Raw genomic sequence first — 14,377 nt, 5'->3', positions numbered from 1 at the left:
AGAGCCTGGAGCTTGTTTCAGATTCTGTGTCTCCCTCTCTCTCTGACCCTCCCCCGTTCATGCTCTGTCTCTCTCTGTCTCAAAAATAAATAAACGTTAAAAAAAAAAATTAAAAAAAAAAGATCCAAATAAAGATTGATTGTGGTTGACCAATGTCTTTTAAGTCTCACAAACTGTAGGCCTCTCCTCACCTTTTGCCTTCCCTCCTTACTGCATTCCTTCTTTTTTTTTTTTTAATTTTTTTTAACGTTTATTTATTTTTGAGACAGAGACAGAGCATGAGCAAGGGAGGGGCAGAGAGAGAGGGAGACACAGAATCGGAAACAGGCTCCAGGCTCTGAGCGGTCAGCACAGAGCTGGACGCGGGGCTCGAACTCACGGACTGTGAGATCATGACCTGAGCCGAAGTCGGACGCTTAACCGACCGAGCCACCCAGGCGCCCCTGCATTCCTTCTTTATGGCCATTTATTTGGTAAAGGTAGAGTCTCCCAAAGACTAGATTTTTCTGGCTCCGTCCCTCTTGTGTTTAACTTTTTTTTTTTTTTTTTTTTTTGCCCTTAGATTGCCTATAAAATGGATAGTATGCTGAGGCTTTATCGAATTCAGATTCATTTTTCATTTTTAGCGAGACTTCTTCATAAATGATGCTGATGCTTTTCTGTTAGGTGGAGTTTTAGTGTCTGTGAGGTGAGCAGGCAGTGTTGCTCAAGGCCTAGATTTATTAATGGATAGAGGTTGCAAAACGAAGGTGTAATTCTGTAATTCCTCCTCTACCTATTAACTCAGACACTTGAGTGTAAAGAGAAACTTCTTCTCATCTACTGTTTGGTTAATAGTAGTACAGTTCTTAAGAAAAGCATCAATGATTCTCTCATTTTACTTCGATATTTACTCTAAAGGGGTTGTTCTCTAATAATCTCAATGATGACCAATTTGTTCTTGCTTCTAGTTTCACTCTGTACTTAAGGATTTAAACATGGGGGCGCCTGGGTGGCGCAGTCGGTTAAGCGTCCGACTTCAGCCAGGTCACGATCTCGCGGTCCGTGAGTTCGAGCCCCGCGTCGGGCTCTGGGCTGATGGCTCAGAGCCTGGAGCCTGTTTCCGATCCTGTGTCTCCCTCTCTCTCTGCCCCTCCCCCGTTCATGCTCTGTCTCTCTCTGTCCCAAAAAAATAAATAAACGTTAAAAAAAATTTTAAAAAATTAAAAAAAAAAAAAAAAAGGATTTAAACATGTTTGCTCTCCTTTGACGCGTTGAAGTTACTATTCTTACTGATTTTCAGATTGTTCCATTTTTGGTCAGTGAGCCTCCTCCTTTTTGGTTCCTGAATTCTTTGGTGATAATAGCCATGGATAGCTTCCCTGCCATTATTATAACAAAGTGTAACTATTAATTTTGCATATTTTTGTTTCAAACTTAGGATTTTTTTCTTATGAAATGTGGCTCAGTCAGTGTGAAATGGTATCCAGTAACTGTAATCTGGGGATTAGCAAGGGTCATGATTTCTAATTCAATGACTAGAGCTAGGAGGTGTATAAGTGGTTTTTCTTGTTTTTAAGATAAAATATGTCATGTCTTCGTATTGATGCTTTCAGTTACTTAAATAGCAGATGACATTGAGAAACTATAGTAATACTTGGAATACTTTATTAATATTTGCATGGTATCTTTGTAAGCAGAACTAAAAGAGAATTTCCTTTGTTTTCATAGCAGCATCCTTTGTGTCTATTTTTTTCATAGTTTTTTAAGTTTTTATTTATAAGCAGCGTGTGGCTCAATCAAGATCTTGTTGAAAGTATAAAAAAAAATATTTTTAATAGAAGGTTCCTATAATTTCTTTGAAAGTTTTGACCTGTAAATCTATTTTCTACATTAAAGTCAGAGCAGATTTTAAAAACTAAATTGAATGAGATGATAGTAAACATTGATAGTTTAAAATAGTTCAAGATTAAATTGAATGAGATAATAGTAAACGTTGACCTGTATATGAGTGGAGCTCTTAAGTTTCAGTTATGTGGTTTTGTGCTGCACTCAGCAGTTCTGCCATATTCCAGTAGGGCAGCTTTTAAAGTCAATTGACCATTAAGAACTAGGAGTGTTATCAACTTGAGTTGAGAAGTTATTTAAAGAGGACCTAGGAGAGTGATTTTAATTTTTTTTTTTTTTTTTTTTGCAGGCAGAATAATATTAGAACAAAAATTGAAAGGTTACATACTTTGGTCATATAAAAATATTTCTCAGATAGTTTTTAAGTGGCTCAGAGGTATAAAATAACTTTCTAATCAAAAAAGGGTCTCTCCAGATTTTAAAAATCACCTCATTACTGTGAGAGATGGGTAACATGTTGGAGCTCGGTCTGAGGTTGTTTTTTTTTAGTTGATCTTTGTTCCAAATCTGTGTTTCTGTCTTAGAGTTTTAGTTGATTTAAAAAATCTGTTCTAGGGGCACCTGGGTGGCTCAGTCGGTTAAGCGGCCGACTTCGGCTCAGGTCACGATCTCCCGGTCCGTGAGTTGGAGCCCCGCATCAGGCTCTGTGCTGACAGCTCAGAGCCTGGAGCCTGCTTCGGATTCTGTGTCTCCCTCTCTCTCTGACCCTCCCCCATTCATGCTCTGTCTCTCTCTGTCTCAAAAATAAATAAAAAACGTTAAAAAATTAAAAAAAAAAAGAATCTGTTTTAAAAAAAAAATCTGTTCTAATCTAATGCAACCAGTTTTTTTCTGATGGGATATTGATTGTAACTACTTGATAATTTAAGTTTAGCTATAGTTTATTCTGAGAAACTATACGAATACATAGTTTTCATGAATGTGTCGCTAATACATATATCACTACTATATCATCCTCATGCTGGCTTAAGGAATAAAAAGAATTAAAACAGTGTCAATACCGTATTAAATTTCATTTGCATTATAAGAGGGCTAATGAGAATGTGAAGGTTGTAACATGTTGACTTTAGCTTGGAAAATAGGAAAAGGTTAAAGTTGAAAATTATAATATTGATTGTGTATAGCTTGGTGTTGAGATTTTGTTTCTAAAAATGGAATTCTTCACCCCTCTTCTATAGGCTATTCACTCTGTTGCTTGGCATCATGAGGGAAAACAGTTTATTTGCAGTCATTCAGACGGCACCTTGACTATATGGAATGTGAGGTCCCCAGCTAAACCTGTACAGACAATCACTCCACATGGTAAGAATGTATCCCTTTGAACGCTACAAAAATTGTGTACATTAAACTGTTTTGAATTTGGATTTTTTGTTTTGTTTTTGAGGATAAGGGTGAGGGTTTTTTTAAGGAAATTAAAAATATATACACATATGGAAATAAATGTAACAACCAGCTAATAAACTCTCTAAGTGTATTTACAGTTGATACTTCAAATTTGAACTTTGAGAAAATGAATGGCACATTGTCTTCTGAATATTGTTTGTCCAGTAGTCCAAAAAGTGAATAATTTTGTGAAAGATATAGGACTTACTTTAAGCCTTTCTCATCTTAAAGTTATCACTTGCAAGTTGCATGCAGCTTGTGTGTGTGCAGCTTGTGTGTGTGTGTTGTGTGTGTGTGTGTGTGTGTGTGTGTGTGTGTGTACTGAAACACTTTGAACTCTACATAAGGTAATTTTATGCATTGAAGAATTATGTCAAAGGTTCCCAAGGTCACCCCAAGTTTGATGATTTACTAGTGAGCCTCCCAGGACTCAGCAAAGGGATGAAGAGTAAAATCAACAAAGGGAAAAGGTACATGAGGTAAAGTCTGGAGGAAGCTTCCAATAGCCCTCTCCCAGTGAAGTGACACAGGACAGGTTTACTTGCTCTAGCAATGAGTTGTTACCAGATATGTGAAATGTTGTCTAACATGGAGCCTCATATGAGCCCAGGGGTTCGGAGTTTTTATTGGAGTCTCTCCACCAACACTTTCTGCTTTAGCGCATACCAAAATTTCAGATGCCCAGAAAGAAAGCAGGGATTCGTCATAAATTGTTTTGTTCATACAGACAGCTTAGGCACACTGTGTCACCCTTATCAGAATCGGAATTGTGGAAACCATCTCAAAAGCCAGTTACCAGATGCCAACCAAGAGCTAACCCTGCAAGCCAACCTTTCTAGGGATAGCAGTCTCAAGCTTGCTGTGTTAATTCTTTTCTGTGCAAGCTCTATTGACAGAACCTCTTAAGAAGGTTTTATTAGGGTGTTTATGAAGAGATTATGAAGGCCTTCTTTGAGTTTTGAATGAAGCTTAGGAATTTGTATTTCTTTATTAATCTGCATTCTCCAACCACCCTAAGAGATTCTTAACCAGTGAATTTAGGGAGATTAAAGGAATTGTTCTTTTTTGGTAGTATATTGAAGAATACCCTGTAGTATTGCTAATATTTTATTGTTTGCTTCAAAATGATCAGTTTAAAAAATATTTTTTATTTTAAAAAAATATTAATCTAAATTATTGCAACATAGAAATTAAAGAACCAGTAAAATTAACGGTTTATCTACCTGTGTCAGGATGGGTTTTTAGAGTTGTTTTCTAGAAAAAAATAGTAATTCTTAAAGCCACACATTGTGATATACTTTACCATTGCTTTGTGTAGCAGTCTTCCAGGAAAACTATTTTAAATTTGCAACAGGTCTATTTATGTGTGCATCCAGAGGATAGCCCTTAATGATTAAGGTTCCAGTTTTTCATAACATATTTTCATTTTTTATTAGTGCCTAGTTCTCTAGACTTGGTGATACTCCTAGGAATTCCCTTAAATTTTAGGATCTCCTAAGACCTCTACATCCTAAGAATCCTGAAAACCAAAAAGTAGATGATTAGTTTCAAACCTTTCATTTCAAATCCAGGAGAAAATGAAACTAGTATCAAAGATGATAGAAATATACGACATTGGTTTTGCAGTTTTAAGTTTATCTAAATTTTTATCTTTTTATGTAAGAATGGTACTTTTTTTTCTTTTTAACTGTTTGAGAGTAAGTAGTTGACATACTGCTCAGTCACCCCCAAATATTCCAGTATCTATTTCTTACAAATAAGAACATTCTCCTGTATCACCACCTTTTGCCTTTTATCAAAAGGGTCTATATGCAGATTACATTTAGTTGTCATGTTTCTTCAGTGTCTTTCCAACTGGAACAGTTCTTGAGCCTTTTCTTGATTTTCATAACTGACAAATTTTGAATATTATAGGTTAGTTATTTTATAGAACATGCCTGCATTTAGTTTTGTCTGATGTTTTTTCATGCTTAGATTCAGATTGCACTCTCTCAAAAGGTTTGCTTTCTTTTTGCTGCCTTCCAAGTGGAAGTTGTGTTTGATTTGTCCACATTGATGGTATCTTATACCGTGGTCCCTTGATTAAACTTCTGTTAGAGCTCTCTATTACAGCATTCGTTTTCCCTTTGAAATTGATAACTATTTTAACTTGTATTTGTAATCAGTAAATATTTTGATTTGAAGGCAGTACTTTGAGACTGTATCAACATACTCTTCCTCCTCAAAATTATACCCTCTGTTTTTAGCACCCATTGTTGTTTCTTGGCTGGATTAACTTTACTGTGATAATTGCCAAATGTTGACTTTCTTGTTTAATCTTGATCCCTTTTTATGCCAAAATCTTAGCTCTTTGAGAGCAGATTTTCAGAAGTGGCATAAAGTTTCTATAGAGTTTGTAGTATCTTAGCAAAGTCACTAGCTAAAATTATTTTTAAATGAATAAGACAGAATATTTGTAGTAATATGTTCTTTTCAAAATTAGAATCCAAATAAAGTGTAAATAAGTTTTTTCTGTGGCAGGTGTGAAAAAGTAGGATGGCATTTATTGCATATAATAGCAGTCTAAAAATGTATATGATCAGAAGTACTCTCAATAAAATATGAATTATTTTCAATAGTAATAATGTTTACTGCTTATTGCTAAGGGTAGGTAACCTACCAGAGTTAAGTTTATGTTAATAACTGATTTCAGTGACAAAACTAAATACATTTTTATACATTAAACTAGAAAAATGTGTTTTTCATGCCGTAACAAGGTGTCATATATTCCATATATAACCATACTTGTGGTGTATAATTTGGGTGTACTAAATGTCTGCTTTGATGGATTGAAATTTAGGGTTATTTTCTCATTAGTGTCTTCTGTTGTGGTCTCTTGCTTTTACTTTCTAACAGTTATGGTAAATTACTTTAAATATACTAGACTTAAAATTTTGTCCATTTTGATTTTTTTTATATTTAAACTCATTTAATGGTTGGGTATCTTCTTCTTAAAAAGCATTTGTAAGCATTACCTTGATAGTCAGGAAATGATTGTACTTTAAGACTTCTGCCAGTACTTTGATTACATGATGTTCAAGGTAAGGAATAGCTTGAGATGTCCTTGAAGAATTTGTTCAGAAGACGTAATCAATCTAACATGGGGTTTTAAAGTCAGAAGATTTGTGGTCAAGCCCTGGTTCCCTAGTTTCTAGGTCTGTGGCCTTTGGGAAGTCAGTTAATATTTCTGAACCTCAACATCCTCAATTATAAATGGGGATAATAAATGAATTTAGCCTTCTGACATGGTTGTTGTGGGGATTATTTTTACTTAAATTCAGCAAATATTGGGGCTACCATGTGATAGGCACTGTTCTATATCCTGGATCAAATAAACAAAATATAAGTGAAAGTACCTGAAAACTGTGATGTGCTATACATATGTGATTATAATAATTATAAATCTGGGTCTGGTATTTATTTGATAGGATAGTACCAAAAGATTTTTAGATTAGAGTATTGTTCCCCAAAATATATTTCACAATACAAATTTTTCTTACGTTAATGAATTTTTTGGTGAAAAAGCATGTTATAGTTGAAGATTAGGAAATGCTGAATTAAAATTGAGCATTTTCTTCACTGTAATACTTCATAACCTTTAATGTGTGCTATGAATTTCTGAGAGTATATATGTATATACACGTACACACATATAGGTACATCCCTATATATATTATTTATACGGTTTACAAATGCATTTATTTTATGTGGCTTTACACAAACTTCTTTGACTTTAGTATCTTTTATTTGGAGGACATCTTGTGGTTCTCTAGTGTTCTATGAAATACACTTTGGGGAATGATGGGCTTGAACTATAACTGAATCGTAAGATAGTTCGCCAAATGTGTTAGCTATTATGTTCCAGTTACCCTTGGATGATATCTTTCATAGCTAAAGTTGTTTGCCGGACTCTTCTTCTGAGGGGCACAGCAGTTATCTAGATAGTAACGATCAGATGTCCAGTAAAGGAAAATAATTTGAATTCATTTAAGATAATTTTTTGATATAATGTTGGATAACTTTACAATGCATATAAAGATGGTTGATAGTTACATTTTTTCAGAAAGTTTTCATTCGTGTGTCTGAAATACTTAACAGGTGATTTTTGACTAAAACAGTGATAGCTCCCTTTAATCTAGTTTTTATGAATTGCAGAGAACATTTCTTTGGCAATCAGACAACCTGGAATGTAACTCTAGCTTTGCTATGTGTGAAATAACTTTGTGGAGGTAATTACTATTCTCTGGGACTTAGTGTCATCTAAGGTGAACAAGGTGATTTTTAAGGTGTAAAGTTTTGTGAATCTGTGGAAATAAAGCAGTATTTGTTCCATCTACTGACTGCAAAGTCATTTCATCTTGGTGGGCTATAAATGCTGTATTTCATATGGTAAGCCTAAGGGTGAGTTCTGCTTTTCTCTTTTTACCTGTCTGTCTCCTAGGACAGACAAGCTTTCATAATTTAGGAGGGAAGAACTTGATAGTCCTGGAATGGCTCACATATTTACCCTGAAGCAATCATAATGATTCTGTGATTTGCTGGTTCAGGGCACCACAGGATCTCCCCTCTAATCCTGGGTATGTGTGTGTCAATCAGAGTGAGATTTTTCTGATTGTCACCTTCATCAAAATCAGATGATTCTCAAAGGAGATAGATGTGATAGATGGTTAAAATCAATAGATGTCCATTAAAGGACATGATATTTTAAAATTTATTTCCTAAAGCTTATTAATTGGTACAGTCTAATCTACTTATTAAGAAATAAACCAAGGTTGGGAAACTTTAATTCTGTTAAGTGTCACTGAAGAGAAAATAAAATCTTACATAAGTAAAAGTCAATACAGTATCTTAAAGATATGACATGCAAAAAATTGTATTAGTCTACCTTTAAGATTCACCTGAAGCATAAAACATTCAATAAATAATAAAACCATACTGCAGTTCATTATATAGTTCATTACAAAGTTTTGCTCAGTTTATGAATTTGAAAGGACTTACCAGACTCCACAGAGCATATGCAAATAAAGCTTTTATTTCAAGGCAAAGGATATCATCCTGCAGCAGGAGAAACATAATGCAGGTAAGCATTCTGAGAGACGTCCCATATCCAAGCTCCCACAGGCACTTACATGTACACAAGGATCGTGCTGAGTCTCCCTCCAACCACCATCTGACTTCTGAGGAACTCAATTTACCCTTTCAGTGATCAAGCCAGTCTTGCCAAACCAATTAGGCCCATTGCCAGCCATCAGTAAAACTGTTACACTCGGGATTACCAGGGGAGTTTTGGGGTTTTTGGAACTTGAACAAGCATATCATAACTCCCATTGCCCTAGGCCAAGAGTCAAACTACATATTCAGATATCTCCAGTCCAGCTGGGGTGTCTTCACACTCATTAAAGAAAGAACACCCTCCCCATTTCAGACTAGTATTGTTAACGGTGTGATTCTCCAATTGGAATCATTTTATTTTCTAGAACATCACCATCCAATAGAAATGTAATGCAAGCTGCATGTGTAGTTTTAAATTTATTAGTAACTATACCAGTAACTGTTGAAAAAGGTCAAATTAGTTTTAATAATGTTTGAGATATTTCACATTCTTTTTTTATACAAACTTGAGATATTTCACATTCTTTTTTTATACTCTTTGAAATATATGTACTTTACAATTATACCACATCTTGGACTAGCCACATTTTAGGTGTTCAGTAGCCGTGTATGAGTGGTGGCTACCACGGTGGACTTTGTGATGGAGACCTAAATGATTTTACAATGAGAAACAAAATCTATATTTTGGAAATACTACTTTGATGGTAGTGCATCAGTTGAGCTGGCGGCAGAAGAGGGAGACCAATTAAGAAGCTTTTATAAACAATAAATAATGAAGATTTCAATTGTGACAACAAATGGGAAGAAATGGACATACGTGAATACAATTCTGGAATTTAATCTACAGGGCTTAGGCCAATTCTTTGTGGCTGGGTGGTTTACAGGAATGGGGAGCAGGGCATAGTAAGAGATAAGAAATCAGATGTGACAAGGAGGTTTATATGATTTATTAAGTTGTTTTATAATTAACCAGCTCTTTTCAACAACTTATCAAGGCAGTTCACAGGTATTTGAACAAGTACAAGCTAAATAAGCACAGATTTTTGCTGCTCACGTGACATAGCAAGTAAGAAGTAAAATGACACCTAGTGGTGGAATCAGGTGATCCTCTAAACATCCTGTATATGTGCTGTATTAAATCTTATGCCTTGTTACTTACTTGATTTAGAAAATGGTTAATCTAGGATTACAGATGAATAATTTTTTCTGTAATGAAGCAATGATTTTTGACATAATTTTTAAAATCTGAGTTGGAAAAAAAAAAAAAAACAGACTATGCTGATCAAAAGGACTCATTAATGTCCACACAAGATTAATGAAGAAAGGTGACTATAAAAACTGCAACATTTTTGACTTAGGGAGATAATGAAACTACTCTGTAGCATCCTTATAGGGGGTGGGAAAAAAGTTTACTTGTAAAGAAATAAAAATCAGACTGGCTTTAAACTTCATTATAAGTTTATTTTTTTATTTTTTATTTTTCAACATTTATTTATTTTTGGGACAGAGAGAGACAGAGCATGAACGGGGGAGGGGCAGAGAGAGGGAGACACAGAATCGGAAACAGGCTCGTGGCTCTGAGCCATCCACCCAGAGCCCGATGTGGGGCTCGAACTCACGGACCGCGAGATCGTGACCTGGCTGAAGTCGGACGCTTAACCGACTGCGCCACCCAGGCGCTCCAAAACTTCATTATAAGTTTAAATGCTGGACTTGGTGGAACAACATGGAAGACTATTGAGCAAGACAAAAGCTAAGAACTTTGTACCTAGCCATGTTTTGTGCATGACATATAAAAGCTCCAACTTGTAAGGATTCAGTAGATACACCACCCAATGTCCTTCTTTAAAACTCATCCTAGCCACTGAAAGAGTGGTGGTGAATATTGAAATAAATTAAATTGAGTTACAGTTCAATAATTGTTTACTTCATGAAGCAAAATGTATACAAAAGTAACCTTTGAGAAAATAAATATAAAATTTATGTCCGCATTCTCAAGTTTTATCAGTCTGACACTTTCATTAGAACTTTGGGGGGTAGAAGGAGAATAAAGGCCTGATGCTGGCTGTCAGAGCAGACATTTAACTTACTGAAAGGCCCTATATTTCTGAACATACTGAAATAGTGGTTAAAATTCTGTGTTCCTTGTACAGTGTGAGGGACTAATTTTCAGATTTAGGTGTCTTTTTTTTCTACCTTTCTTTTTTCCTCAATTTCCCTTCCCCACTCAGTAAACCAGTCTTCTCTCCTAGCAGTCCTTTCCAGTCCCTCGGTCTGGTGTTCTGCTTACTTTGTCACCGGCCACTTGGTTTTTGTAAATTAGGATGCCAGAGGTTCAAGTTTCATTACATTGTCATTTCATACAAAGAGGGGAAGAGATGATTCCCTGGGATCTTGAGGCAGGATTAGATGCTCTGATACCAGTTGGCAGGTGTGTATTTATAAAAATTTAATGTAATAAGGGTGACATTTTGAATCCGTGGGAAAGCTATGATGGTTCAATAAATAGTGCTGGTAGGTGCATACCTCTATCACAACTCTTCAAATTGTACACTTTAAATCTGTGCACTTTGCTGTCTGGCAATTACAGCTCAATAGAACTATAAAAATAGCTCTGAAATTGTTAGAGGAAAAATACTTTCCCTGTGCCAAAATAAACTTCATAAAATAATGAAATGTAATGAGTGAGACTGTAAAGCAATTATAAGATACTGCAAAAAGAAATTAAATGATGTGGGGGCAGGGAAGAACTTCCTAATAAGCATGAAACCAAGGAAGGGAAACCAAGGATCCCATAAATGTGATCGGATCTTGCCAGTCCCTTCTCCCTCAGCCTTTCCCCATGTTAGCAACCCAGTCCCCTTTCCTGTCCTACTAGGTACACTGTCAAAAATCTTACAGGTGTTCTTCCAAAATAAATATACTTCTAAAATTATATATATTAGTACATGTATATACGTAAATATGAGGGTTTGGGCATTGTTTTGCAAAAAACAGAATTGTATTAGTCTTTTTTGTATGTTTTCCGAATCCAGCATACTTGAGGAAAGTCTCTTCGTGTCATCTGGCAAAGTTCTAATTCCTTCATCTTAATAGTCATGTAATAGCCAATTGTTTGTGTCCCAGTTTTTCCCAGTGTTCAGCCATTCCAAAATAATGGACGTTCACTTTATTTTCAGTTCTTGAAAATACGCTACAAGTTATGTTGTTATTACCATCTTGTACATATTTGGTGGGTATTGGTCCTTTTGTTTTTATGGAATAAATGCTTAGGAGTAGAATTGCTGTTCCTAAGGGTTAGAGTTTTAAGTATTTTTTAAAAAAATTTTTGAATGTTTATTTTTGAAAGAGAGAGAGGGAGAGAGAGCAAGAGTCAGGGAGGGCAGAGAGAGAGGGAGACACAGAATCTGAAGCAGGCTCCAGGCTCTGAGCTGTCAGCACAGAGCCCGATGTGGGGCTCAAACTCCCTAACCGCGAGGTCATGACCTGAGCTGAAGTCAGCCGCTTAACCAACTGAGCCACCCAGGCGCCCTATAAGTATTTCTACTTTTAATTAATGTTCTCAGGCTGCCTTTCAAAGAGACTATATCCATTACACATTTCTTTCAGCCATGTATGAGTACTTCTTTTACAACATTCCTGCTAACAGTAGACATTATAGCCCATTTTACTTCTGCATTTTCCTTTTTTTTTTTAACTTCCTCTTTGCTCAAGGTTTCAAAATCAATCCAAGAGTGACTTCCTTCTTTCCTAGGAATTTTCTGAGCATGCACATGACCTTGCACCTGTATACAACCTTTTAGTCCTAGCATATGTCTAGTTTTTCAGGATTTTCTTTAAATTCTTGCCCAGGCTCTTACTTGACACACCTGAAACCACAGCCTTAGGCAACTGTGATACCACCAGCAAATTGTTATTATATCTGTGCTGCCCTGCAGGTATGAGACCTTCTGTCTCCCTAAGCTGATGTCTGTGTCAAATGAAATTGCCACGATATCTTGGGAATAGTTTCCAGGGAGCTGTGAGTTGGGACAAAATATCAATGATTGTGGTCTAACAAAGCTGGTTTTGATGGAATTGTGAAATTTCAACCCTCTGTGATGGCATGTATTATTGCTTTTTCCTGTTTGCCCAGTCACTGAGCTGGGGAGTGAGGAGGATGGGAATAACCTTTCATCAGAACATCCCCCCCCCCCCCTTCCACCCCGAGGTTCCATCATTCTGTTGGGTAGACAATGTTCCACTTGTTTTGTGACTTCACAGTTCTGAAGTGGTTAACTTTAGTTGCTAGTATTTCAATTTTTGTGGGAGAGCGAGTTCACAGAGGTCCTTACTTTGTCATTCTGGAAGTCACCTTCCTTTCCTAGTTTTCCTTAGCTTATTCATAGGTAGTAAGCCGACCATGTGAACTTTGAGGTCATTTTGTGCAAATCTAAGAAAAGCTGTTGGAATTCTAATTACATTAAATTTGTGAATTAATTTTGGAAGAATTGGCATTTTAAGATTTTTCGTTTTCTTAACTGGACACGTGATTAAGACTGATAGACTTGATTATTTAAATGTATACTTTTGTGCAGTTTTTTAAATTTTCTAAGAATTCAGTCGTAAATGAGTCTAGGAAAAATACCTGTAATATATGATGGATATAGTGTTAATGACCTTTGATTAGCATTTTTAAATGTAAAGAAGGTAAGATATAAGCATAGGTAAAGGACATAAGGTATTTTTCAAAGAAGATATACAGATGACCAGAAAGGCAAAGAATACCCAGTTAGAGATTAAAACAACACAGATTAAAATGAGATACCCTTTCCACTTAACAAAAACAAAACAAAAGAAAACATTGTTTGCGAAGAGTGTGGCAAACTATTGTTCTTACACTGCTGTTGGATGTATGAATTGGTATAACCTGTTTGGAAGACAGTTTGACCCACATATCCCTTTTCCTAAGAATTAATCCTTAGGAAAAATCATCAATTTACACACTCATTAAATAGTAACTGAGTGCCCACTTTATGCCAAATAATGTTTGTCACCAGGAATACATCAACAGAAACACATACACACTTAAAACCTTTGCCTTCATGGCATTTACATTCTTGTCGGTGAGGCAAACAAGAATAAAATTTAAACAAAGTTTCTTAGAATGAGCAGGTGTGCCAAGAGGCAGGGGGAAGGTGGGAGAGAAGTATGGGGTAGAGGCATGTGTTTGGGATCTCCCAAGAATATTACAATAATGTTGAGAATGATTAATCTCTAAGAAGGGGAATATGTTTTATTTGCTTTATATTTTTGTGTGTTGTTTCTACAATGAATATGTAGAAATAGCAGAAATAAAACTTTTTTTAAAATAATAAAATTCTTTCACAGTATGAGTTTCTGACATTTTATAGAGCTTGGTTTATTTTAGCAGTCTCTTCAGACATTACAGTGGATGGATCCTACTTTAGAATAAATATAAATGAAGTTATTAGCATAGGGTTTAATTTTGCAACCTGTCACCCTTGGGTAAAATATGGCTTAATTTATTTTGTTAAATCTAGCTATTTTAAAACTTGAATTCATTTACAAAATTGAAATTCCGTTTGCTTATCTGTAATTAAGAACATTGGAAAGGCTATCAATGTCTCTTTTGAAGAATTTTGTCACATAAATGTACTAAGTTACTCATTTACTTTGCGGCACTGAATTTCAAACAGTAAAAATTACTTGATCATTTTAAATATTTTATATTGAAAACTTCTTTCAAAATTGTTTAAAAATGTTTCATGGTTGATTTCATTATACTTTACTTTCATTTTATATATTAACTATCAATTTAAGAATTTAGAGTAATTTAGAATTTTAGAATTTAATGCAGGAAAATATATTTTAGGAAAACAGTTAAAGGATGGGAAGAAGCCAGAACCATGCAAACCTATCCTCAAGGTGGAATTCAAAACGACTAGATCTGGGT

The 14,377-nt window shown here is 35.4% G+C and overlaps 1 protein-coding gene across 1 annotated transcript in view; it reads left to right on the top strand.

The window, feature by feature from the left end:
• The window catches only part of STXBP5 (syntaxin binding protein 5), a 170,574-nt gene that overhangs the window by 58,238 nt on the left and 97,959 nt on the right, over positions 1-14,377 (top strand). The window contains exons 8-9 of the mRNA XM_040448625.1: positions 3,066-3,189; positions 14,297-14,375. Coding sequence (XP_040304559.1) covers positions 3,066-3,189; positions 14,297-14,375 — 203 coding nt within the window. The remainder of the gene's footprint in view (positions 1-3,065; positions 3,190-14,296; positions 14,376-14,377) is intronic.

Source organism: Herpailurus yagouaroundi, unplaced genomic scaffold (assembly GCF_014898765.1).
Source record: "Herpailurus yagouaroundi ecotype Mexico unplaced genomic scaffold, PumYag 198, whole genome shotgun sequence".
Lineage (NCBI taxonomy): Eukaryota > Metazoa > Chordata > Mammalia > Carnivora > Felidae > Herpailurus > Herpailurus yagouaroundi.
The sequence above is the reverse complement of the archived record's forward strand: the minus strand, read 5'-3'. Positions and strand labels throughout refer to the sequence as shown.